Below are 25,982 nucleotides of genomic sequence, written 5' to 3' on the forward strand. Positions count from 1 at the left end.
CTCAAAACAAACAAAAAAGGCATAGTAAGTCAGATCGTGCAAAGAGCTATAGAGAGTTATGAGGCAAGACAGGGCAAAGTGCACATGAAAGTTTTATGGTTATTATGTAGGATACCTGAGTTCTGTGACAGGTGACTTGGCGCGCGGCTGCAGCGCGAAGGGCTGGCAGCTGTAAGCACGCTGGACTTTCAGCAGAAGACTGCTGAGGTAACTTAGAGACCAGTCATTTGTGACCTTCTGAATGCCTCTGAGACTTGATAATATTTTTTATGCCACACTCAACATGGCGGCGGCGCCCGGTTCATCCGGGCGCAAGCGGAAGTACGTATAGCCGGGCGCCGAAAGTGAGGCACAGCCACGCCCCTTACCGGGTCTCTGTGGAGCTGTGGCCGCGCTGGCTTCGAGCATCACTACCCTGGCAGGCTGGGGGACTGCGAGGCTGCAGCTCGGGCGGGCAGCTCCGGAGAGGTACGACCTGCGCCTCTCCCGCCCCAGCGGCTGGGGTCCCCTCGGTGCCTCTCTTCCGACCCTGGCCTTTCTCCGAGGTCCATCCTTGCCCTCTCCTACCCTCTTCCCAGGCCCTCTCCTCCTCTGTTCCCAGGCTCACAATCCTGATGGTCAAAAGGGACCTTTTCACGTGGCTTCCTGAATTTCCCGGCCTTTTCCCCCATCTCCTTGTGGGTTGGCCCAGCTCTCGCATCCCTGGGACGTTGTCTCTTCTGCTCCTGTTTTGTTTGTTTTACTCTGAAGCCCAGGCTGGTCTTGAACCTTCAGCAATTCTGTTTTAGCCTTTGTCATACTGGGATTACTTACAGGTGTGCATCATCATGCGGGCTTTTATGCGTAGCTTGAGGGTGGAATCCAGGACGTCATGCATGCTAGGCAAGCACTGTACCAACTGAGTCACATTCCCAGCCCCCCCCCCCGCCATTTATTTTTTTATTTTTTTATTCCTCCTGTCAGTTTAAGTGCCGCCCACTTCTTTCTGAAGCCTGCTTGTGGTGTGCGGGTGTATGATGGGGCTTTGGACTGACCCTAAAGATCAGTGATCTACGTCAGCTGGAGGTCCTTTTATGGGTGTCTTTTATGCAGACCGCAGTATGGGGGTATGGTGGAGGGTGGGCGGGTGTGTGTGTGTGGTGGTGGTGGGTGGTCTGGCTGCTTCCTAACTATCTGAGTTATATTTCTTTCCTAGGACTCCCACCTTTGGGCACACTTTATTTATTATGTTAGTGTGTATATATGTGTGAGTGCTGCCATGTGCTTGCCGTGACATACATGTGGAGCTCAGAGGACCACTTTCAGGAGTTGCTTCTTGCCTTGGTTGTATTATTTATTTTTAATTATGTGTGTGTATGTATGTGTAACTGTGTGTGGGTATGTGCACCTGAGTGCAGGCTTCTTCGGAGGGCAGAGGGATCACATGCACCTGGAGCCGATGGTTGTCAGCCTCCCTGATGTGGGTGCTGGGAACCGAACACAGCTCCTCAGAGTTAACTTTTAGTTGTTAACCATTGAGCCATCTCTCCACCGTCTGCCTTCCCCCTTATTGAACACAGTCTCTCTTGTTTCCACTGTGGTGCACACTCCAGAGTAGCTGGGTTCTGAGCTTCTGGCTGATGCTTCTGTCTCCTCCTCCCATCTCGATGTAGCAGTGCTGGGATGGCAGATGTGGCCCAGCATCTTATGTGGGTCCCAAGGTCTGAACTTGGGTCATCAGGTTTGCATGGCAAGCTCCTTTGCTCACTTAGCCATCTTGCTGACCTCTGGGAACACTTTTAAGTCTTAGAGGTTTCCTTATATATGATTTTTTGTTTGTTTGTTTTTTTTTGTATTTTTTGAGATGGCGTTTCTCTGTGTATCCTTGGCTGTCCTTGCACACACACTATAGACCAGGCTGGCCTCGAACTCACAGCGATCCACCATAGTCTGGAGTTTCCTTACCTTTATCCAGTGAGACTTTCAATTAGCTTTCCTTCATTGGAAGGAAGTTGGACTAAGAAGTGTCTCCTTGACTGGTGGGGAAGAGTGTGTGGTCCAGCTGTAGACTAATGAGAGAGCAGGTTTTGTCTCCAGCAAGAAGAGTTCCACTGTAGCATTGCTGTATTAACAGCTCTCCATGAGGTGTGTGTGTGTGTGTCTGCATGTGTGCTGTGGATTAGGCATATCTGCTCATGTGGTCCTATGGAGTCCTGACTCAAAAGCCCCGCCCTTTCTTGAGTGAGCAACATAGCCAGCCAATAAGGTTTGAGCCTTTGAGATTAGGTCTTGCTATGCTGTCAAACCTACAGGTTCAAGCTATCTTCCTGCCTCAGCCTCCTAAGTATAAGGGAGTGTAGATCCACACTGCTGTGCCTAGTGTATTTGTGTGTGTGTGTGTATGTGCGCGCGCGCACACACGCTGCAGGGGTGCATGTAGAGGTCCCAAATCAATGTTGGGTGTCACCCACAATCACTTTCTACCTTAGGAGATTTAAAAATTTTTATTTTATTTATTTAGTTATTTTTAGTTTTTCTAGACAGGGTTTCTCTGTGTTATCTTGGCTGTCCTGGACTTGCTTTGTAGACCAGGCGGGCCTCGAACTCACAGTGATCCACCTGCCTCTGCCTCCTGAGTGCTGGGATTACAGGCATGCACCACCATGCCCAGCTTCAGGATTTTTTATGAGTGTTTCCTTGCATGTATGTCTGTGTACCATGTGTGTGCAGTGCCCACAGGGGCCAGGAGAGTTGAATCTCCTGGAACTGAAGTTAAAGGTGGTTGTGAGCCATCTGTGGGTGCTGAGAACTGAATCTGCCTACCTCTGCCTCCTATCGTGTTGGGATAACAGGCATGTGCCACCACACCCTGCGAAACAAGTGTTCTGAACAGCTGAGCCATCATCTCTCACAGCCCTTCCGCCTTATATTTTGAGACAAGTTCTCTCTGACCCTCACTGATCCTGTTAGGCTGTCCATCCAGGCACCTTCAAGGGTCCTTCCGTGTCTATCTCTCTATTGCTTGTACTGCAGCTGCAAGCTGCAGCTCTGGGTTTTGTTTTGTTTTTCGTATTTTAATTTTATTTTATGTGTATTGGTGTAAGGGTGTCAGATCCTCTGGAACTGAAGTTACAGACAGTTGTGAGTTGCCATGTGGGTGATAGGAATTGAACCTCGGGCCCTCTGGAAGAGCAGGCAGTGCTCTTAACCACTATCTCTCCAGCCCATCCACTCTGGTTTTGTTTTTGTTTTTTGTTTGTTTGCTTGCTTTCTTTTTTGTTTTTTGAGACAGGGTTTCTCTGTGTTGCCTTGGCTGTCCTGTATTCATGTTGTAGACCAGGCTGGCCTCGAACTCACAGCGATCCTCCTGCCTCTGCCTCCCAAGTGCTGGGATTAAAGGTGTGTGCCACCACGCCCAGCCCACTCTGTTTTTTTTTTTTTTTTTTTAATTTGTTTATTATGTATACAGTGCACATTATATCACATTATAGATGGTTGTGAGCCACCATGTGGTTGCTGGGAATTGAACTCAGGACCTCTGGAAAAGCAGTCAGTGCTTTTAACCTCTGAGCTATCTCTTCAACCCCCACTCTGGGTTTTTAACAAGGGTGCTGGGCATCCAAACTCAGGTGCTCATGCTTGCATGGCAAGCTCCTCACTCGTCAGCCGTCTCCCCAAAGAACAAGAGAGACTGCAGTTCAAGGTCATGCTGACAAACCTAGTGCAGAAATCCAAGCTAAGAACTGCCCGGCGGGTGCAGGGAGGATCAGGAGAGAGCTGGTTGTTGGACACCTTCAAGGTAGTTCCTTTTCCTTGTTGGTTTTTGTTGGGATGGGTGTAGCCCAAGCTGACGTTTACTTTGCAATCCTCCTGCCTCATCCTCTTAGGTGCTAGGATTACAGATGTGTGCTGCTACACAGGTACATGGGTCGTTCTCAATTGATGGCCTCGGATTTTTTTTTTGTTTTTTGTTTTTGCTTTTGTTTTTTGCTCTGAGACAACACGGGGTCTAATGAAAAAGAGAGTGCCTGGGGCTGGAGATGAAAACAGAGCTTCGGGCTCAGAGGGAGAGGGAGTCACTTGGAGGAACAGAATCAGTGTGTCCCAGGGCCAGTGCTTGAGTCAGCTGGTGAACCATGAGGCCACTTATTGGCATCCAAGCCCTTTTTAATTTTTTTCCCCTTCCTTTCTTTCTTTCTTTCTTTCTTTCTTTCTTTCTTTCTTTCTTTCTTTCTTTCTTTCTTTCTTTCTCTCTTATTTGTCTGTGTTTGCATGTGTGCACATAGGCCTGTGGGATTACAAGAGCGTGGGACCATGCTTGACTTTTCAAATTCTCTAGCCAGCTTTGGAGTGTCATAGTTCTAAGCTGATTACCGTCCAGTTATGTTGCCACAAGTAAACCTCAGCAGGAGCCTGTTGTGCCCAGGGAGACTGGGTATGGCCCACAGTGGCTGTGATTTGGAGGCAAGTTGGCCTGGTTTTGTGCTTTTTTTTTCTGTTAGGCAATAATAATAATAATAATAATAATAATAATAATAATAATAATAATTCTTAATCTGGGGGGATGGCTCAGTCAAGTGCCACTTAAAAGCAAAGCAGGGTGCTGCGTGTCTGCATGTCTAGTCCCGTGCTAGTGGAGCGGAGCCAGGTGGGTCCTGGGGCTTCCTGCCTGTCCTGTCCAGATGAACTCCAGAAAAACAGACTGGAGACTTAGGGAGATAGGCCCTGTCTACCCTGGCTTCCATACACACCCACGCCTTCACATATGTGTGGACACATACATCACACACACACCGCATGCACGCACACACACAGGTGCACACAAGTAAAGCCTTTTGCAAGATAGGAGTAATAGGGCACATCTGTAATCCTAGCTGCCCCCACCCTCCTTTTCTTTCTCTCTGAGACAAGGTCTGGTTATGTAGCTTTGGCTAGCCTGGAACTCACCGTGTAGACCAGGCTGGTGTCTTTTGACTGGGATGCAGCACACAGGAGGGGTGATCTGAGGACCCGCTGAGCCGAGTGGAGGATGACCCTCAGTTCCTGGAGTTGTTGCTGTTTGTAAGGAGCTGGGGTGGAGCTCTAGGTTAAAGCTCCAGGAGGCCCCACTTCCATCCCCAGCATGGCAGATACAAAACCAACCAACCCTTGGGCAAGGGAGGCAGGAGCACCAGCCACTGAGCTCATCACTGGCTACTTGAGACTCTGTCTATCCACAACCAAACAACCAAACAACAGACAAAGCAGGCCAGGTGAGATGGCACAGTGGGTCAAAATGCCAAGCCCAACAACATGAATCCTATTTTTTTATTTTTTTTGGAAACAGGGTTTCTCTGTGTAACAGCTCTGGCTGTCCTGGAACTAGCTCTGTAGACCCAGCTGGCCTTGAACTCATGGAGATCCACCAGCCTCTGCCTTCCAAGTGCTGGGATTAAAGGCGTGCGCCACCACACCCAGCCTGACCTGAATCTTATTTTTATTTTTATGTTTTTACTTAAAAAATTTTTTTTCATTCAAGGCCAGCCTGGTTTACAAAGCAAGTCTAGGACAGTCAAGGCTACACAGAGAATCCCTGTCTCGAAAAACAAAAACAAAAACAAACAAACAAAAATTTAAAATAAACTTTTCTTTTTAAAAATTTATTTATTTATTTGCTGGACTTGAACTCACAAAGATCCACCTGCCTCTGTCTCTCAAATGCTAGGATTAAAGGCGTGCGCCACTACTGCCCAGCCTATTTATTTTTATTATTATTATGTATTATTACTATGCTCTGCTTGCATGTAAACCTGCAGCCATCAGATCACATTATAGATGGTTGTGAGCCACCATGTGGTTGCTGGGAATTGAATTCAGGACCTCTGGAGGAGCAGTCAATGCTCTTTTTTTTTTTGGTTTTTTGAGACAAGGTTTCTCTGTGTAGCCTTGACTGTCCTGGACTCAATATGTAGACCAGGCTGGCCTCGAACTCACAGCAATCCGCCTGCCTCTGCCTCCTCAGTGCTGGGATTAAAAGTGTGCGCTACCACACCCAGCTCAGTCAGTGCTCTTAACCGCTGAGCCAAACTCCTCTTTTTTTCTTTTTCTTTTTCCTTTCTTTCTTTCTTTTGGTTCTTTGAGACAGGGTTTCTGTGTGTAGCCTTGGCTGTCCTGGACTCACTTTGTAGACCAGGCTGACCTCAAACTCCCAGCGATCCGCCTGCCTCTGCCTCCCGAGTGCTGGGATTAAAGGCGTGCGCCAACACGCCCGGCCCCCCTTTTTTATTTTCAAGACAAGGTTTCTCTGAGCAACCCTGGCTGTCCTGGAACTTACTCTGTAGACCAGGCTGGACTTTAACTCACAGCAATCCACCTGCCTGTGCCTCCTGAGTACAGGGATTGTAGGTGTGTACCACTGTGCCCGGCAATTTTGTATTTTGTGTGTGTGTGTGTGTTTTGGGGGTACATGCATGTGACTAGTTGCCCACAGAAACTAGAAGAGACCATCAGGTCCCTTGAAACTGAAGTTACAGGCAGTCAGGAGCCACCCAACATGGGTGCTGGGAACTGAACTCTGGTCCTCTGCGAGAGCAGTGCGCACCTGTAACCCCTGAGCCACCTCTCCAGCCTTGACAACCTTAGGACCCAGGACCTGCATAGTGGACGAGAGAACTGACTTCTACAACCTCATAAGTTGTCTTCTGACTTCCACAGGCATGTGTGCACTGACATACACACACACAGGTGCACACACATATGTAGATGTGAAAAAACAGAAATAAAAGAGGAAAGATTCAGTATAGCCTGTATCTGCAGAGACAGTCTCTTGTGTAAATTTTTGCTGCTTCCCAGGTAAATGTGCCTGGGAAGCCGAGTGGCAGAAGGGGGGCTGAAGTTCCAGGGCCTGTGTGCACTGTGTACTGTCACTGGAAAAGGCTGTAGAGGGCTGGGATGCGGCTCAGCTAGAGTGCTCGCCTGGCATTCCTGAAGCCCTGGGTTCCATTCCCAGCACTGGGTAAACTGGGCCTGGCGGTGCATTCCTGTGATCCCAGCACTCTGGAGGAGGAGACAGGAGGCGCAGGAGTCCAAGATCATCTTTGGCTAGTTTGTGGTCAGTTTGGGCTACATGAGACACTGTCAATAAGGAAGGAAGGAAAAGAGAGTAGAAGTGTTTGTGGGGAGCCAGGAGTGGTGGCACATGCATGTACCCACAGCACCATGTTCAAGCCCAGGCTGGGCTGCATAACCAGCACTGTCTTTATTTTTTTCCCCTCGAGACATGATTTCTCTGTAGCCCTGGCTGTCCTGGACTCACTTTGAGGACCAGGCTGTCCTTGAACTCACAGTGATCTGCCTGCCTCTGCTTCTGCTTCCTGAGTGCTAGGATTAAAGGCGTGAGCCACCCCCCCACCCCCCCCCAGCTACACCCGAGCTTTTTATGTGGGTGTTGGGGATCCAAAGTCTCAGGATCTTCTGCTTGTCTAGCTTAGCTCCTAAAGACTGATCTACCGTCTCCCTCTGCTGTCCCCCACTTCCAGGACATGTCCAACGATGACGATGCCGCCCCCACTGTGGCAGAGGCAGCAGGTGACACCCACCTGCTGGGCTTCTCAGATGAGATCCTCCTGCATATCCTGAGCCACGTCCCCAGCACAGACCTGGTTCTCAACGTGCGGCGCACCTGCCGGAAGCTCTCGGCCCTGTGCCTGGACAAGAGCCTGGTGCACACCGTGCTGCTGCAGAAAGACTACCAGGTGAGGCGGCCGTGGCAGGGAGCGCAGCACCAGCCAGGTGCCAGCCTGTGCGGCCCAGCAGCAGGCACTGTCGCTTGTACAGAGGACTGTGTGGCTGGGAATAGTGGTCAGGACACACTGGATGACAGAGCCAGGGTGGTGTGCCTCATGGCACTGGGATGGGGAGAGGGGGGTGGGGGGGGCATAGTGCGTGTGGATATACTTCTGGGAGGGAGGGGGCCTGGGCCTCAGATACAGGGGTCAGCAGGAGGCCTTCTTCCCCATAGGCACCCCTGGTAGAATTGCTGCACCATAGGACAGCTCGTAGAAGGAGAAGTGGCACAGTGGGTGGCACAGTTGATGTAGCTGCAGAAGGGCTGCCTGCCAGTTGCTCAGGGCTGAGGTCTCTGATGAGCCTGAGGCATGAGCCTGCCGCAGTAGGGTACACGTGCAGCCCCGGCACTCAGGAGCGCCACGGAAGATCTGTCAATTCAAGGCCAGCCAAGGCTACACAGTGAGACCTTGTCTTTGAAAAATATAATGGCAGCTGGGCACGGAGACGCGCGCCTTTAATCCCAGCGCTTGGGAGGCAGAGGCAGGCAGATTGCTGTGTGTTCGAGGCCAGCCTGGTCTACCAAGCGAGTCCAGGACAGCCAAGGCCACACAGTCTTGAAAAACCAACCCCCCCCCAAAACAAATAAACCCCAACTCTCCCCAAAAAGCAAGCAAACAAACAAAACACACACACACACACACACATACACACACACAAAAGAAGAAATAAAAGTATAGCTTTAGAAAATCAGAGTTTTTATTGTTTTTTGGTTTTTGTTTATTTGTTTTGTTTTGTAGACCAGGCAGGCCTCAAACTCACTGCAATCCACTTGCCTCTAAATTAGTTTGTGTTTGTTTGTTTGTTTTTGTTTTTTTGAGACATGGTTTCTCGAAACCTGGCTGTCCTGGACTCACTTCGTAGACCAGGCTGGCCTCGAACTCACTGCGATCTGCCTGCCCCTGCCTCCCGAGTGCTGGGATTAAAGGCGTGCGCCACCATGCCTGGCTAAATTGGTTATTTTTAAGTGTATGTATGCACCTGTGTGAGTGCTTATACGTCCACAGAAGCCAGAGGCATCCAATTGCCCTGGGGCTAGAGTTACAGGCAGTTGGGAACCACCTGGTGTGGGTGCTGGGAGCTGGACTTAGGTCCTTTGGAAGAGCAGTGCACACCACCCAGCCATCTCTCCGTCCCCAGTTACAGGGTTTAGCAAGCAGCTGCTTTTCTTTTTGAAACAAGAGCCCTGCTATGTACCCCAAGCTATGCTGGAACTCTGTCTCACAGGGAGTTTTTACATTTTTAATGCTCCTGTCTCAGCCTCCCAAGTCCTGGGATGACAAGCATGAGCCCCCAGGCCTGGCTACTAGGCATCTTTCTTACACCTTCCTGGGAGCGAGGCTCTCTAGACTGCTGGCAGTGATAGTGCGTGGACGGGAAGGACAGGACACTCTCCTCTGAGCAGCAGTGGGGAGCAGCTAGGGACACCTGTCTCTCCTGCCCTGCCCCTCATTCTGCAGGCCAGTGAAGCCAAGGTGAAGCAGCTGGTGAAGGCGATTGGCCGGGAGATCCAGCAACTGAACATGGCGGGCTGCTATTGGTTGTCCGGCTCCACCATCGAGCACGTGGCCCGCTGTCACAGCCTGGTGAAGGTGAACCTGTCGGGCTGCCACCTCACCTCCCTGCGACTGTCCAAGGTGCTCTCGGCCCTGCAGCACCTGCGCTCGCTGGCCATTGACGTGAGCCCCGGCTTCGATGCCAGCCAGCTGAGCAGCGAGTGTAAGGCCACGCTGAGCCGCGTGCAGGAGCTGAAGCAGACGCTCTTCACGCCGTCCTACGGTGTGGTGCCCTGCTGCGCCAGCCTGCAGAAGCTGCTGCTCTACTTCGAGATCCTGGACCGCACCCGCGAGGGCGCCGTCCTCTCGGGCCAGCTCATGGTGGGCCAGAGCAATGTGCCCCACTACCAGAACCTACGTGTCTTTTATGCACGCCTGGCCCCTGGCTACATCAACCAGGAGGTGGTGCGACTCTACCTTGCCGTGCTCAGCGACCGAACGCCTGAGAACCTGCACGCCTTCCTCATCTCCGTCCCTGGCAGCTTCGCCGAGAGCGGCGCCACCAGGAACCTGCTGGACTCCATGGCCCGCAATGTGGCCCTGGACGCCCTGCAGCTGCCCAAGTCCTGGCTGAACGGCTCCACCCTCCTCCAGCACATGAAATTCAACAACCCCTTTTACTTCAGCTTCAGCCGCTGCACGCTCTCAGGCGGGCACCTCATCCAGCGGGTCATCAACGGGGGGAAGGACCTGCGCAGCCTGGCCAGCCTCAACCTCAGCGGCTGCGCGCACTGCCTGTCCGCGGACTCGTTGCTCCGGAAGGCGGAGGACGACATTGACAGCAGCATCCTGGAGACGCTGGTGGAGTCCTGCTGCAATCTCCACCACCTCAATCTCTCAGCAGCCCACCACCACAGCCCCAACGGCCCAGGCCGCCACCTCTGCCAGCTCCTGGCCCGCCTGTGCCACCTCCGTTCCCTCTCTCTGCCTGTCTGCTCTGTGGCTGACTCAGCACCCAGGCCTGACCGGGCCCCCGCCCCGCCGGCCATGCACGCCGTGCCCCGTGGCTTTGGCAAGAAGGTGCGCATTGGGGTGCAGACCTGTCCCAACCCCTTCGTGGGCCAGTCGGGCCCGCAGCCTGCCTCTGTGTTCTGGTCTCTGCTGAAGAAGCTCCCGTTTCTGGAGCAGCTGGAACTGATCGGGTCCAATTTCTCCTCAGCCATGCCCCGCAATGAGCCCGCCATCCGCAACTCCCTACCCCCCTGCAGTCGGGCGCAGAACGTCGGGGACTCCGAAGTAGCCGCCATCGGCCAGCTGGCCTTCCTGAGGCACCTGACACTAGCCCAACTGCCAGGCATGCTGACAGGCTCTGGACTAGTGAGCATTGGCCTCCAGTGCCAACAGTTGGAGTCCCTGTCGTTAGCCAACCTGGGCATGATGGGGAAGGTGGTGTACATGCCTGCTCTTGCCGACATGCTGAAGCACTGCAAGCGGCTCAAAGACCTGAGGTGAGGGGCTGAGGGCAGGTGAGGGGCTGAGGGCCCGAGGTGAGGGGCTGAGGGCCTGAGGTGAGAAGAGCAAAGGCCTCAGATTTCTCTGGGCCTTCTGGGGTTTGCAGATGCAATCTGTCTGTCAAGGTGGAGTTTAGAGCCAACATAGGCCTGTCCTGGAGATCAGAGGCAGGAAAGACTTAGTGTCTACAGGGAATGGCTTCAGGAAACTGGAGTCATGGCAATTAAGCAGAGCCGTGGGAGGCATGGGAAGCAGGGCTCCTGAGTTAGCATCTCGTCTCCTTACACTTACGGGAGCCCTTGCTCCATTTATTCCACGTAGTTCTACTTCGTTACAACCTTATGGTCTTAAAAACGTTTCTTCTTTAGATTTATTTACTTTTATTTTTATATGTGTGTGTTTTGCCTGTATGCATGTCTGTGGCACCACATATGTGCAGTGCCTGTGGAGGCCAGAAAAGGATGTTAGCTCACCTGGAACTGAAGTGCGGAAGGTTGTGAGCCACCGTGTGGGTGCTGGCAACCACATCTGGGTCCTCCGGAACAGCAGCCGGGGCCCTAACCACTGAGCCATCTCTCCAGGGCCGTGTCTCATTTCCTCCAGCTCCCCACCCCCTGTTTTTTGAGATAAGGCCTCACTATGTCGCCCTGGCTGGCCTGGAACTTACTATATAGACCAGGCTGGCCTTCAGTTCACAGATTACCCTGTTTATGCCCCCTGAGTGCTAGGATTAAAGGTGTGCTCCACTATGCCCAGCCCCAAATTTTATTACTGTTATTTGTGTGGGGTGAGGGGGAAGGGGGGTGCTATAGTGCACATGTGGAGGACAGGAGACAAGTTTGTGGAGTTGGTTCTGTTGTCCGCCTTCATGTGGGTTCTGAGGGTTCAGTGTAAACCATTAGACGTCCCCTGCATGTGCTCTTACCCTCTGAGCCATCCCACTGCTCCACACCTTATATTTCCTCAGACAGGGTGCCCCACTGGGCCTGAAGCTGATCACGTAGCTGGCCAGTGAGATACCTGGGGTTATAGACATGTGTGGTCTGCCTGAGTTTTACATGGTTGCCGGGGATTTGAACTCAGTTGCTAGTATTTGCTAGCAAGCGCTCTTACCCACTGAGCATTACCCAAGGCCCCTCACAGGGATGGTTGGAGGGCGTGAGGCAGTTGGCTCGGGGCTTCAGGACTAAGGTTAGGGAGCGTCTGATAGCACATGGCAAGGGTTCCAGGGCAGCTTGTGTTGCATCAGCAAGACCCTTCCTCAAAGCCACATGCACAGAGCAGATGACGCTGTATCGAACCTCCTTGACTCAGAGAGGCCAGGGCACCACAGGCAGGAGGGGAGAGAGAGATGAGGCAAGAGGGGCTGGCAGAGGGTGCTGAAAGGCTTCAGCTGGGAGCTGCTGCTGGCCCCCTGTGGGGGACAAGAGCAGGCAGGGTGGGGAAGCATCATCTCAGAGGGGAACTTGGACTTCTGGGAGTGGTGACCTTGAGGAGGGTGGCAGGACCCATCCTGGGAAGAGGGAGGAAATAGAGCACACAGGCCTCGGAGGACCCTGCAATGGGCCGTTGTCCTTGGGGAGCATCACAGGTTCAAGACCTGCCTGGGCAACTCAGCAAGACCCTGTCTTGAAATAAAATCTTTGCTGGGTGTGGTGGCCCACGCCTTTAATCCCAGCACTCGGGAGGCAGAGGCAGGTGGATCTCTGTGAGTTTGAGGGCAGACTGGTCTACAAAGCAAATCCAGGACAGCCAAGGCTACACAGAGAAAGCCTGTCTCAGCAGTGGAAAAAAAAAGGAAGAGGAGGAGGAGGAGAAATAAAATCTTTCAGAAAGGCTTGAGGATGTAGACTCTGGATTTAACTCCTAGTACAAAACTTCCTGGTGTTTCCAGAGCCAAGCATGGGAAACATTCCCACTGAACATCCTGTAAGGTGAAGGGTATTTTAGTCATCTCCCAACATTTATTTGTTTTTGTTTTTGTTTTTGTTTTTGGCTTATCACCCAACATTTAAAGGATAAGAGTTCTGTTGTGTCCCAGCACTACTTGGGGGGCAGAGATAGGTGGAGCTCAGTGTGTTTGAGGCCAGCCTGATTTTATAGTAAGTGCCAAGCTAACCAGGGCTACATAGTAAGACTGTATCAAAAAAAAAAAAAAAAAAAAAAGAGTAGGTGGGGATTTTTTGTAGTGCTGAGAATGGAACATGGAACACAGGTGTTCCTCTACCACTGAGCCTTACCCCAGCCTCTCACTGGGGGATTCGAGGCAGGTGCTCTACCACTGAGAGACACCCCAGCCCCTCACTGGGGGATTCTAGGCAAGGGCTCTACCACTGAGCCACACCCCAGTCCCTCCCTGGGGGATTCTAGACAGGTGCTCTACCACTGAGCCACACCCCAGCCCCTCACTGGAAGATTCTAGGCAGGTGTTCTACCACTGAACCACACCCCAGCCCCTCACTGGGGGATTCTAGGCAGGTGCTCTACCACTAAGCCACACCCCCAGCCCCTCACTGGGAGATTCTAGGCAGGTGTTCTACCACTGAACCACACCCCAGCCCCTCACTGGGGGATTCTAGGCAGGTGCTCTACCACTAAGCCACACCCCCAGCCCCTCACTGGGAGATTCTAGGCAGGTGTTCTACCACTGAACCACACCCCAGCCCCTCACTAGGGGATTCTAGGCAGGTGCTCTACCACTGAACCACACCCCAGCCCCTCACTGGGGGATTCTAGGAAGGGGCTCTACCACTGAGCCACACCCCAGCCCCTCACTGGGAGATTCTAGGCAGGTGCTCTACCACTGAGCCACACCCCAGCCCCTCACTGGGGGATTCTAGGAAGGGGCTCTACCACTGAGCCACACCCCAGCCCCTCACTGGGAGATTCTAGGCAGGTGTTCTACTACTGAGCCACACCCCGGCCTCTCACTGGGGGATTCTAGGCAGGTGCTCTACCACTGAGCCACATCTCACAGTCTTTGGATTTTTGAGATAGGTTCTATGTGGCCCAAGATGATCTCTTAACTAATCATCTTCCTACCTCATCTGGGCATGCACCCCACAAACAGTGAGGGCCTTGCATGTTCTAAGGAAGCCCTCTACCACTGAGCTCTGTCTCCCGCCTTTTTACTTGAAGCAGGTTGCTCCAGTTTGTCTTGAACTCACTGTCATCCAGGAAGGCCCTGAACTCATGATCCTCCTACCTTAACCCCCAGAGCATCCGGGGTCCCGGGTGTGCCCCGTCATGCCTCAGTTGTTAACATTCCCTCTTTCCTCCTGGGACAGGCTCTCGGGTGTCCTCGGCTGGCCTCACGCTTCCTGTGTAGCTGAGGACGACTGGAGCTTCTCATTGTCCTGCCTCTGCCTGGCGTTGCTGGCACTGTGGTGTGCTTCAGCAGTCGCGGTTTATGCAGGACAAACCATGTACTGAAGACCCTGGTTCTGGGCAGGCAAGAGGGCGTAGGGCTCAAGGACTCTGCTGGTCCGTAGTTGCTGGTGGTGGGTGGAGGCAACAGTGGGGCCACGAAGTCATGTCCTAGCCCTAAAGGGACTCCATACGTGGCTGTCACTTTAGTACAGCTACTGCTGTGATGAAACACCACGGCCAAAAGCAACTTGAAGAGGAAAGGGCTTATTTGGCTTGTGTCTGTGTGTTTTTAGTGATCTATTTATTCTCATTTTATGTACATTGGTTTTGTGTGAGGGTGCCAGATCCTCTGCAACTGGAATTGCAGACAGTTGTGAGCTGCCATGTGGGTGCCAGGAGTTGAACCCGGGTCGCTGTCGAAGTGCTCTTAGCCACTGAGCCACCTCTCCAGCCCCTGGCTTACGCTTTTAAATCCTTGTTCATCACTGAAGGAAAACGAGACACAAGGAAGTCAGGGCAGGACCCTGGAGGGCAGGAGCCGATGCAGAAGCCATGCAGGGGCGCTGCTGACTGGCCTGCTCAGCCCGCTTTCTTTCTTTCTTTTTTTTTTAAAGATTTATTTATTATTATGTATACAGTGCTCTGCTTGCATGTATTCCTGCAAGCCAGAAGAGGGTGCCCTATCACATTACAGATGGTTGTGAGCCACCATGTGGTTGCTGGGAATTGAACTCAGGACCTTTGGAAGAGCAGGCAGCACTCTTAACCACTGAGCCATCTCTCCAGCCCCTCAGCCCGCTTTCTTATAGAAAGAACCATTAGGCCAGCAGGACCACCCACAATGGGCTGGGCCCTCCCACATCAGTCACTAATTAAAAAAAAAAAATACCCTACAGATTCGTCTGCTTACAGCTGGATCTTCTGGAGGCATTTTCTCAATTGAGATTTCTTCCTCTCGGCTGACTAGCAAGCACAGGGCCTGTGCTAAGGGACAGGCCAGAGCTCACCTTTCCCCCACAACATCCACAGATGCTGGAGCAGGAATCCTCTCATCTGTCGGTCCAAGCCAGAGCTTCACTTTGGCTTCAGGACCCACAAGGGAGGACAGGGCTTGCATCCTTTGTGTGCCCCACCCACCGCAGTAGAATAGGAAGTCAACAGGTCCTGGACTGCTCATTTCTGTAGCTGCTTGGCTGTGCTGTGAGCTCTGCTCTCTCTCCTTGGAGCATAGCAATGCTGAGGCTGTCTGTGCCCTCTGCCTCATCTGGTCACCTGCCCTGCTGCTCCCTGCTGCTCGGCCGAGCAGACCCACAGCCCAGGGAGGGCCGGTGTCCATGCCTGGGTGTCCACATGTTGGGATCCTGTGCCTTTCCGCTATGCTTGCTTTAGGAACCTGCCTTGAGTCCTCCAACACAGGAGGCTAAGGCAGGAAGATTGCCTTGAGCTCAAGGTCAGGCCTGGGCTAGAGTAAAACCCTGTCTTCAAAAGCAACAACACTGCTCCCCACGCACACCCCCCCCCGAAAAAAAAGAAAAACCAACCAACCAAAGGCTCAGTCAACCAGGCTGTGATGGCGCATGCCTTTAATCCCAGCACTCGGGAGGCAGAGGCAGGTGGATCTCTGTGAGTTCAAGGCCAGCCTGGTCTACAAAGCGAGTCCAGGACAGCAAAGGCTACACAGAAACCCTGTCTCGGAAAACAAGACAAAACAAAACAAAAAAGGACTGAACCAGATGTGGTGGCTGCATGCTGGCCTTACATCCCAGCACTCCCGAGATGGAGGCAGGAGTTCAGGGCCACCCCTCTCCCATCTCTCTCACACCTGCCTTCCGTATTTCCCAGGCGCACAGATGGATGCCTTCCTCCTTGCCTGCAGCTGTGTCTCCCTGTAGTCACCGGGCCTCCATTTCCTTTCTGCTTCCTCTGTGGTGTTGCTCACACTTGTGTCTTCCTGTGCCTGTCCTGTCACACCCCTGGCCTTTCCTGAAGCCACAGTTAGTGCATGCATGGTCATTGTTTGCCAGAACAGCAAATGTATCGCAGGCACGGGCCGGGCACGCAGCTCAGTCAATAGAGGGCTTGCCTAGTGCGACACACAGTTTTGCGTTCCATCCTCAGTACCGCATAAATTGGGTTTGGTGACACCTATAAAACCAGCTTTAAGGGGTGGGCAAAGGGAGGAGGATAAGAAATTCAAGGTCTTCTTTAGCTACCTAGTTTGGGCTAGCCTGGGCTACATGAGACCATCTCAAGAAAAGAAAAGGTGGATCAGAGACTAAACTTGGTGGAGGACCCCTCTGCCGGGCCATTGCTGTGGCCTACTTCCTGTGATTAAGATCATTTCATAAATTCAAGGAGCCTAGATGAACCTTTGAATCTTTCAGAGCCTAGATCTTTCTAGATCTTGCTGTTTTGCTTGCCTGTGTTGTTTGTTTTTTGCCACCAGTCCATCAAGCCTTGGGTTTCTGCAGTAGGTGTGGTGGTGCATACCTGTAACCTCAGCTCCTGGGAGGCTGAACTGGGGCAGTTGTGAGTTCCGGGCCAGCCTGGGCTATATATTGGTTTGTCCCTGCGACCTGGCATCTTCTCCAGAGACAGGACTGGGTGCACATTCAATCTATAGGTCTCCCCAAGAGCTTGATCACTGTTCACAACAGCATCTCTGGCCCAGGCTCAGCCTGCGCCCGCAGCCACAGAGCCATGTGCTGTGTAAGGCACTGCCTGTCCTGAACAAACAGAGGCTTCCAGAACACAGCCAAATGGCCCCATTCCTCTGGACCGCTGCCTTCTGAGGCAGGCGAGCCCAGAGATGCTGTGGCAGGTGGCAGGAGCTAGCTGTAGGCGCAGGAGGTTTTGCTTGCTCTAGAGCGGCTTCTTCAGGTTATGGGGCCTGCAGGGGCACCTGCATTTTCTGGGCGAGTGATCTGCTGGCAGCCTGGGAATCCCAGGCCCACCTGCTGCCACCTCCGGTGCAGCCTGCCATGAATCTGAGCTCGTCTCAGCCAGGCTCCCTGTGGGGCGGAGGTGCCACGGGGACAGGTTGTTCTGGCTGTGGGTTTGGGGCGTACCCCTGTGAGGATCACGTGTCAGGCAGAAAAGGGTGCCACCTTTCCCACGGCTGGAGGCGGGGTATTACCCTGAGTCACCCCAGGCTGCCTGGGCGGAAGCAAGAGAGCCACTCGAGCCAGGCCTGGCACAGTCTCAGGAATACCTTTGAACTGTGGTTCTCCCGCATCCTGCCTGGCTTAGAGCGTAGCAGCAGCCCCTTTAGCCAGAGGGGAGAGGTAGAGTCACTCCAGAGAGCAGCTTGAGGAGGGGAGGTCCGATCCTGGCTGGCTGGTAGTTTGAGCCAGCTGGGAAGGGTCCAGCCTGGGTGGATCCCATTTCCTTGTTCCCTGCCCACCTTCAGTTGCCTCAGATGGCACACACCCACATTGGGTCAGTTCCCCAACCATACTGGGTGCTGTGACCCAATCACCCCGTGGGTGTTCACGAGGGAGATGGTAAGGCCTTACTGGCCCCACAGTTGGAGGGTGAGAGCAGACAGGGTATTCACACCAGGTTGAACTCAGTGACAGATGACATCTTTCAGGGCAAGGTTCTGTAAGTGGCTATCTAGTTGGAGAAAGGTTTAAAAGTATGCACAGGGCATTACATAACATTACATGGCCCGGGGACACTGGGTCTTAGTGCAAGTCCATACTGCCATCTAGTGGTGGAGGTGGCAGCTGCTGCCTGGCACTGGGATTCCATCCCCTGCTGTGGAGAGCATTGGGGATAGGGCACACTGAAGCCAGGGGACCACTAAGTTCAAGGCTAGCCCTGTCAACAGAGTGAGACCCTGTCTCAAAATAAAAATGGAGAGGTGAGAATGCCTAATATATATTATGTACATGTGCAAAATTCTGAAAAGTTAAAAACTAAAGGGCTGGGAGTATGCATCAGTGGTGGAGTGCTTGCCTAGCATGTGTGTGGCCTAAGTTCAACACCCAGTACTGCAACGAACAAACAAACAGCGGGGTGTGGTGGCACATGCCTTCAATGCCAGCCCTTGAGAGGCAGAGGCCAGCCTGGTCTACAGATCGAGTTCTAAGCCAGTCAAAGCTATACAGAGAAACCCTGTCTTGGGCTGGAGAGATGGCTCAGAGGTTAAGGGCACTGACTGCTCCTCCAAAGGTCCTGAGTTCAATTCCCAGCAACCACATGGTGACTCACAACCATCTGTAATGTGATCTGATGCCCTCTTCTGGCCTGCAGAGCACTGTATACATAATAAATAAATATTTTTTTTAAAAGCCTGTCTGGAGGGGGGAAATTACTTAAAAATAGAGAGGGGGGGGGTGGAAAAAAGCCAATTGGTGGCGGCACACGCCTTTGATCGGGAGGCAGGAGCAGGAGGAACTTTGTGAGTTCAAGGCCAGCCTGGTCTACAAAGCAAGTCCAGGACAGCCAAGGCTACACAGAGAAACCCTGTCTGGAAAAAACAAAAACAAAGCTAATGTAAATGAGTGTCATTTGGGTTATTCAGGTGATGTAGGTGACTGGTATCCTTGGTTAAGAAGAAGAAGCCATGTGGCCACGTCTGTGGGCTGAAGAGGCTCTTCCCTGTATCTAATGGGTCCTCCTTACATGGAGCCTCTGTGGTGGGGCTTGCACTTGGGGCCGATGACAAGGTGCTGGCCTCAAAGCAGCCCTGAGGGGCTCCCTTCCCTTTCTGTCCCTTTCCCGCCCACTCTGGCCTGCTGGGATGCCATCAGACTAGCACCCCAGATAGCACAACAGGTGAATCCTCCTAGGCGGCACGTGTGACAGTGTAGATCAGGTGGCATGCTGAGGACGGATGGGGGATGGCCTTGAGCCAGTTCGTGCTAGCAGGGTCTGCAGACAGCGGCTAGCCGCATCTCACCCTTGGAGTGAAGATTTTGGGAGATCCAAGCCCCCAGCACCCACGGCCCTCTCTCCGCAGGCTGGAGCAGCCCTATTTCAATGCCAACGCACAGTTCTTCCAAGCGCTGGGCCAGTGCTCTTCTCTGCAGCGCCTGTGCCTGGTGTCTCGCAGCGGCACCCTGCAGCCAGATGCTGTGCTGGCCTTTATGGCCCGTTGCCTGCAGGTCGTCGTGTGTCATATGTTCACCGGAGAATCCCTCACCGCCTGCAAGAGCCTACAGCAGTCTCTCCTCCGGAGGTGAGTAGCATGGCCTGGCACGGTCCGTTGGTGGCGGGGAGGCCTGAGACAGTACCAGTGTCCCCAGGACCCAGCGTCCTCAGCCCAGTCGCTAGCGGCTTTGGGGAGCTGTGATGACACCAGATCCCAGCAGCACGGCCAGAGGGCTTGGCCTCCTACAGGGGACAAGTTCCCATAGACAGTCTATGATCCTGGAGGTTTAGGACTAACCTCAGCTACAGAGTTTATCCTGGAGATTCTGGAAGCTGAAGGTTTAGTTCCCTGTGTCTGATGAGGGCCCAGGAGGGACTTAATGGCTTGCCTTCCTCATTGTTAAAGCTCCGCCTTCAGCTCTCCTAGGGCTCCACCTTCTCTTGTTGAGACAGGGTCTCTGTGTCCCAGGCTAACCTGGAACTCACTGTGTAGACCAAGTCGCCTAGAGCTTGTGGCCCCTCCCACCTCTGCTTCTGGAGTGCTGGGACCTCATGCTGCGAGCCACTGAGACCAGCTCACCCCTTTTTCTGCTCTCAGCATTGTCTAGGGTTTCCCGGACCTCGGGGGGGGGGGGGGGTACAAGCATCCAGCCCCTGCTCACTGCCGTGCTATGCCTGATATTTTTCTGTTTCCTGTCTTCATCTTATTCCAGTCTGTTCCTGGCTCCCCCAGTTTATGCATGGTTTTGACCACTTTCTCAGGTGCCAGAATGGGCTTACAGTGCTTACATTGTGTATTCCATTTGTACATTTGTTTGTGGTGTGTTGTTTGCAGGATGGGTGCAGATACTGCAGCATGTGTGCAGCGGTCAGAGGACAGCTTTCAGGGGCCAGTTCAGCTCCCAGCACAGGCGCCCTTGAGAGAGGAGTGTACTGCCCGCACTCACAGATGAGGGAACTGGGGCCAGTTGGCAGCAGGCAGGACAGCACTGGAACTGCACATTAGAAGGGAGGGAGAAGAAGCTAGGCTTGATGTGCAGACCCAGAATCCCAGGGACTCAGGGGGCTGAGGCAGAATTGGGAGTTTGGGTCAACCTGGGCTACATAGTGAATTCAAGGCTAGCTTGACCGATACAAGAGACTGGGAGTTTAGCTTGGTTGGTAGAGTGTTTGTCTGGCAGGCACCAAGCCCTGGGTTCAGTTCTTGCAGCATGAGGCTACAGAGATGACGCAACAGTTAAGAGTTAACGGCAGCCAGGTGCCACACGCCTGTGATCCCAGCACTCAGGAGGCAGAGGCAGGCAGACTTTGAGAGTTCGAGGCCAGCCTGGTCTACAGAGCCCAGGACAGCCAGGGCTATATAGAGAAACCCTGCCTTGAAAAACAAACAAATGAACAAACAAACAAAAAATGTAAATCAAGAGAGAGGGAGCTGTGTGGCTGGCATGAGAAGCCCTTCAGGGTAAGTGCACAGTCCTGACCCAGGCCAGCACAAATCCTTCCTCTCCCATAATGCTGGGAGCCTTGGGCCAGGCCAAAGCCCTAGAGACTGGCAGAAGATGCTGTGTTGTCGAGGCCTCTGCTGTGGCCTTGCCATCTGCAGAGTGGTGGCTCTGCTGCACACACACACACACACACACACACACACACACACACACACACACACACACACATACACACACACACATATAGACACACACAAAGACACATATAGACACACAGACAGACAGACATAGACATACAGACAGACAGGCAGACACACACACACACACACACACACACACACTCTCTCTCTCTCTCTCTCTCTCTCTCTCTCTCTCTCCCCTCTTCCCCCCAGGCTGCTGGGTTCCTCCTATGTTTTCCCGCAGGGCTCCAGCAGGTGGCAGTAATGCTCTCACCAGCCAGCCACCCAGTGTTTGTGAAAAATAAAAAGAGCATAGAGCATCTGTCTGTCCCCTCTTCTGATGCTTTTTTGTTAGGTTAGTTTAAAAACTGCAGGGTTTGTTTTTGTTTGTTTGTTTGTTTGTTTTTAGACAGGGATCTCGTATCTCAGCCTGGCCTTGAGCCACTGTGTAACTGAGGATGGCCTTTGGCCTCTCATTGTCCTGCCTCTGCCTCAGGGCTGGGGTCATAGGCATGTAACGCCACTCATGGGGTAGGCCAAGCTGGCCTTAAAGTTGTGGCAATCCTCCTGCCTCAGTCACACAGGGCAGCCCCCAATGCTCTGAAGCGCTGAAGTCCACGGGGTCTGGATTTGGAATGTCCCTGCCTCACAGGAAGTGTCTGGGTTTAGGCTGCCTGTGTCTAATGCTACACACAGTGCCACGGACTGCGCTTCTTCTTCACGGTCTGTGTCCCATGTCTTTTCTTTTTTCTTTTTTTCTTTTTTTAAAGATAAGATCTCAGGTAGCCTAGGCTAGCCTGTAATACAGTGAAGGATAACCTTAACCTTCTGATACTGCCCCCCCCTTTTGAGACAGGGTCTCTCTGTGTAGTCTTGGCTGTTCTTAACTCGCTTTGTAGACCAGGCTGGCCTTGAACTCACCGAGATCTGCCTGCCTCTGCCTCCCGAGTGCTGGGATTAAAGCTTTGGGCCACCATGCCCGGCTCTGATACTCCCCTTTCTACCTGTCAAGTTTTGGCTTTCCAGGCATTTGCTGCCACATTAGGTCTGTGCTGTGCTGGGCCTGTGCATCGCCAGACACTGTCCCAGCTGGGCCATGTCCCTGCTTGGGGATCTCATGCTTCTTGCTGCCGTTCTGGACATTCACACCTCAACCCCCCCAGTGCTGGGATGACAGGCATGACCACCGTGCCATCTCTTCCTCTTGCCTCTTGCACCATGCAGCCCATGGGTGTCGGGTGACATTCTTCTGCACGTCCCTCCCCTACCGGGGCCTCTTTGGCCCTATACACGGTCTGGGGACCAGACTTGGTGACAGAGATTCCTGGGGGACCCTGGGAGTTGGTGGCCAATCTTCCACGTTCCTCCTGATTTCAGGCTCGGCACCGCCCAACACCGCCCCTGGCTCTGCTCAGTTTCTCATCTGTCATAGAAACCGGTACTGAGCAACCTCATGCATGGCTGCCTTGCCTAATGGTGTCTGCCGACAGCACCGTGGCATCAGGGTCTGGGCCTGGCATGTGGCCGTCTGCTGAGCCAACCCTGGATTTCTGTTTCTCACCTTTACTTCTCAGACCCAGCAGGCAAGGAGGCTTCTCAAGGCCCCACTTCCGTGGGCTCTCCCACTTTTACCTGTTTCTTGCCAGGCCTTGTAAGCCCTGGAGATGGCGTGGGTGTGTGTGTGTGTGTGTGTGTGGCACGCAGACCCTGTATCATCTGGTCTCATGATTTCCAGTGAGAGCTGGTCACTGTGGCACTGTGGAGGTCTAACCTGCACCATGTCTCACCAGACCCAAGACCCTAAGTCTCCTCCTGACTTTGTCTCTGGGGAGCAGCCCCATCTTCCAGGCACAACTGGGACCTTTCAGTGATGGACCAGCTCCCTGTCCACCCTGGGTGAGCTGTGCCATGGGTCTTATTTATTGTAGGAACTTGAGTATCAGTGTTTACTACTAATCCATAGGTTATTACAGCAGCTTTTTTTTTTTAACCCGCTGTCATATCAATAAACGACATAGACACCAGTTAGATTTTTACTGTGCCCTACACTCTGGGTCTGGGCAGATATAAACCCTCTCAGCCGCACCTCCCATTCCTCCTGCTTCAGTCATCATCCCTATCTGGGCTGCTTCCCAGCCGTAATTCCGTTAGCACTTGTGCAAGCTTTTCATCCGGACAGCTTCCTCCATCACTGATTCTCAGAGCCAGCTCCTCCAGCCATGCGGTTCTTAATGCTAACCCATGATGGTCTCTGCTTCTTCTCTCCTCTCCGTCCTCTCCTCCTCCCTTTTTCTTTCCCTCCTGCCATCCTCTGTCCTCCCAGCCTACGAACCTTAGATCCACCTACCTCACTTCTGCCCAACTCAGGTATGCAGGCAACTTTATTCAGCCAATCAGGGGTAATTTGGGAGGCAGAGTCACACAGCATCACTTTGATATGTTTGCTTGTAAGAACAGTAAGAATCTGGGGGGAGGAGCAATTAATATCTGAGTACATGGTGGCTCTAGATCAACACAGCTATTGCCAACCATCCTACCTAGCGCCATCTTCCCGGAGGGGTGAGATGGCTTCCTGGATCTCCTCCTCCTGTTCCACCCGCGTTAGCCTCTTCAGGGCACCTCCACATGGCCCGGGCATGGCAGCTTATGTCCTGTGTAGGATTTTCCACGTCCTGTCTTCCTCCCTGCAGTAGGGCCAAAGCCCAGGAGTATTCATGATGGCCCCTGGCACAACCCCAGGCAGCAGCAAAGCCAGTGAAGGTGAGGGCAGTGCCCTGCTTTCCAGGAGCAGTTACAGACCTCACAGCTGTGAGCCAGGGACCTGTGTTAGTGCCATGCAGCCTGAATACTCTCAGAGATCTCAAATCTGTTTTTTGTTTTGGTTTGTTTTTTCTTTTTTCTTTTCTTTTCTTTCTTTTTTTTTTTTAAAGACAAGGTTTCTCTGTGTAGCCTTGGCTGTCCTGGACTCACTTTGTAGACCAGGCTGGCCTCAAACTCAAGCAATCCCCGTGCCTCTGCCTCCCAAATGCTGGGATTAAAGGCGTGCGCCACCATGCCCGGCTCTGAGATCCCAAATGAATGCGAGGTGCTGTCCTCCACTGAGGTGACCATGCTACTCTCTCTTGAGGCCCAGTTGGCACTGCCTTCCCACATAAGCTCTTACAGTGTGTCTGTGGCCTGACGCTGTACGTTGGGGCATATGGCCCTAGGAGGCCGACTCCCTGTTGTATTCCGTGTAATCACAGGGGCATTCTTTCTATAAATTCCCAGCTTGCCAGAACCATAGTTAGCAACTCTCCCGAGGTTGCTAACAGGAGCGCTGTGGGCAGAGAGGAGGGAACTTGGACATCAGGCTAAGTAGAGCATTTTTCTTCCCTGCTCCTCATCTTGCTCCAAGTGCGCTCTGCTCCTGTCTATGTTTTTCCTTTTTCTTTTTTTTTATTTTTTGGTTTTTCGAGACAGGGTTTCTCTGTGTATCCCTGGCTGTCTTGGAACTTGCTCTGTAGACCAGGTTGGTCTCGAACTCATAGAGATCCGCCTGCCTCTGCCTCCAGAGTGCTGGGTTTACAGGCATGCGCCACTGCCCGGCTTTTCTTTTTTAAAGATTTATTTATTATTATGTATACAGTGTTCTATCTGCTTGTACACCCGTAGGGCAGAAGAGGGCATCAGATCACATTACAGATGGTTGTGAGCCACCATGTGGTCACCATGTGGTTCCTGGGAATTGAACTCAGGACCTTGCTCTTAACCACTGAGCCATCTCTTCAGCCGAAGGGGGTGGGGTGGGGTGGGTGGGAAGGCTGTGTTTTCAATGGTATACTCAGCACTCTGTTCTTGAATCCTTCAAGCTTTATGTGTGCTAAACACTGACTTTCCAGCCTACCCCATCCACCACCCCCGGCTCCTGTGGCTCACAGAGCACTGGATCTATGTCCTCAGTCCCCATGTCCCCTGTTAATGGCTGGTCTCTGGTTTAGTTTCCAGGCTGAGAGGCCTGCGTTGAACGTCGTCATCTTCCCCCTGCTCCATGAGGGCCTGACAGACGTCATCCGAGATGTCCCCATGGTGCACCTGGACGAGATCACCTTATTTAAAAGCAGAGTGGCTGAGGAACCACCAAACCTGTGGTGGTGAGAGGGCTGCCTTGCCCGCCACTCCCGCTTTCTGTCCTGAGTCTCCACAAGGGTCCAAGGAGCCATCCGACAGTGGGCCTTGCTTTGTGAGAGGAAAAAAGAGTCACCAGTTGTCCTGAGACATTCACCCCAGCGCCCCCCCCCCCCCGCGCGCCCCCCACCCCCGCCGGGCCTCTCTCACTCACTCTTATGAGCACTTGGGCTCGGTGACAAGAGATCAAGTGGGCCATGGATGGGATGACAATGGATAAGACAGGCTGGCCCTCAGGGCTGGGCCATGCTCCGGGGACTTTGTGGGCTGCGGGTCCCTGATGCACTCACTTGCTTCAGCCTGGGGACTGTCTCTCTGCCCCTTTGTCATCTACAGTTGAGCTCAGTAATGTGATTGTACCCACACGGGGTCAGGGTGGGCTGGGCTCTCACTGTGACTTACACAATGACCTATGTGAGCCTGTAGCTCCTTTTCCTGTTGAGATGCGTTTAGGGCGTGGTCCAAAGGTAGAGCACTGGCCAGATGTGTGAGGCCTCAGGTTCCATCCCCTCCGCAAAGAAAAAGAAACTGTTTTAACCTAATGATGTCTCTGGGATGTTTTCAGCCGAAGGCTACCTGTGCCAGATGGTCCCCTGGGGCAGGGACTCATGGAATGGCCTGTGTCTCACAAGTGGTCACTCCTCTCCACAGCCCATGGGCCTCCACTTAGAAACTATAGGTGCCGGGGTAGTCAGAAGGCTTCCTAGAAGCTCCCAGGTGCTGGGCTCCTTAGGCTAGCTGAAAGTGGTCAAAGCCAGAGTGGGCTTAGGAGGCTGGAGCAGGGCACCCATACCTGCTTAGTCCTTATAAGAATTGACAGAGTTCTGGGTGCTGCTTTAGTTAGTAGCGTGTGCTCAGGGACCCCAGGTTCCACCCCCAACAATGCACACACCTGTGTGGTAGCTCACACCTGT

The 25,982-nt window shown here is 52.9% G+C and overlaps 1 protein-coding gene across 1 annotated transcript; it reads left to right on the forward strand.

The window, feature by feature from the left end:
• The first annotated feature begins 348 nt into the window (after positions 1 to 348).
• Positions 349 to 25,060, forward strand: Fbxl18 (F-box and leucine rich repeat protein 18). The gene is made up of 5 exons (XM_051161099.1): positions 349 to 468; positions 7,497 to 7,712; positions 9,264 to 10,807; positions 19,147 to 19,365; positions 24,882 to 25,060. The coding sequence occupies exons 2-5, from the start codon at positions 7,500 to 7,502 to the stop codon at positions 25,036 to 25,038; spliced, it is 2,133 nt and encodes a 710-aa protein (XP_051017056.1). The 5' UTR covers positions 349 to 468; positions 7,497 to 7,499; the 3' UTR covers positions 25,039 to 25,060.
• Positions 25,061 to 25,982: the final 922 nt, after the last annotated feature.

Source organism: Acomys russatus, chromosome 19 (assembly GCF_903995435.1).
Source record: "Acomys russatus chromosome 19, mAcoRus1.1, whole genome shotgun sequence".
NCBI lineage: Eukaryota > Metazoa > Chordata > Mammalia > Rodentia > Muridae > Acomys > Acomys russatus.

Coding starts and splice junctions, on each gene's coding strand:
- Fbxl18 (XM_051161099.1), top strand. CDS start 7,500: ATGTCCAACGATGACGATGCCGCCCCCACTGTGGCAGAGGCAGCAGGT. Junction 10,808..19,146: donor AAGCGGCTCAAAGACCTGAG/GTGAGGGGCTGA, acceptor CTCTCTCCGCAG/GCTGGAGCAGCCCTATTTCA. Junction 19,366..24,881: donor CAGCAGTCTCTCCTCCGGAG/GTGAGTAGCATG, acceptor TCTCTGGTTTAG/TTTCCAGGCTGAGAGGCCTG.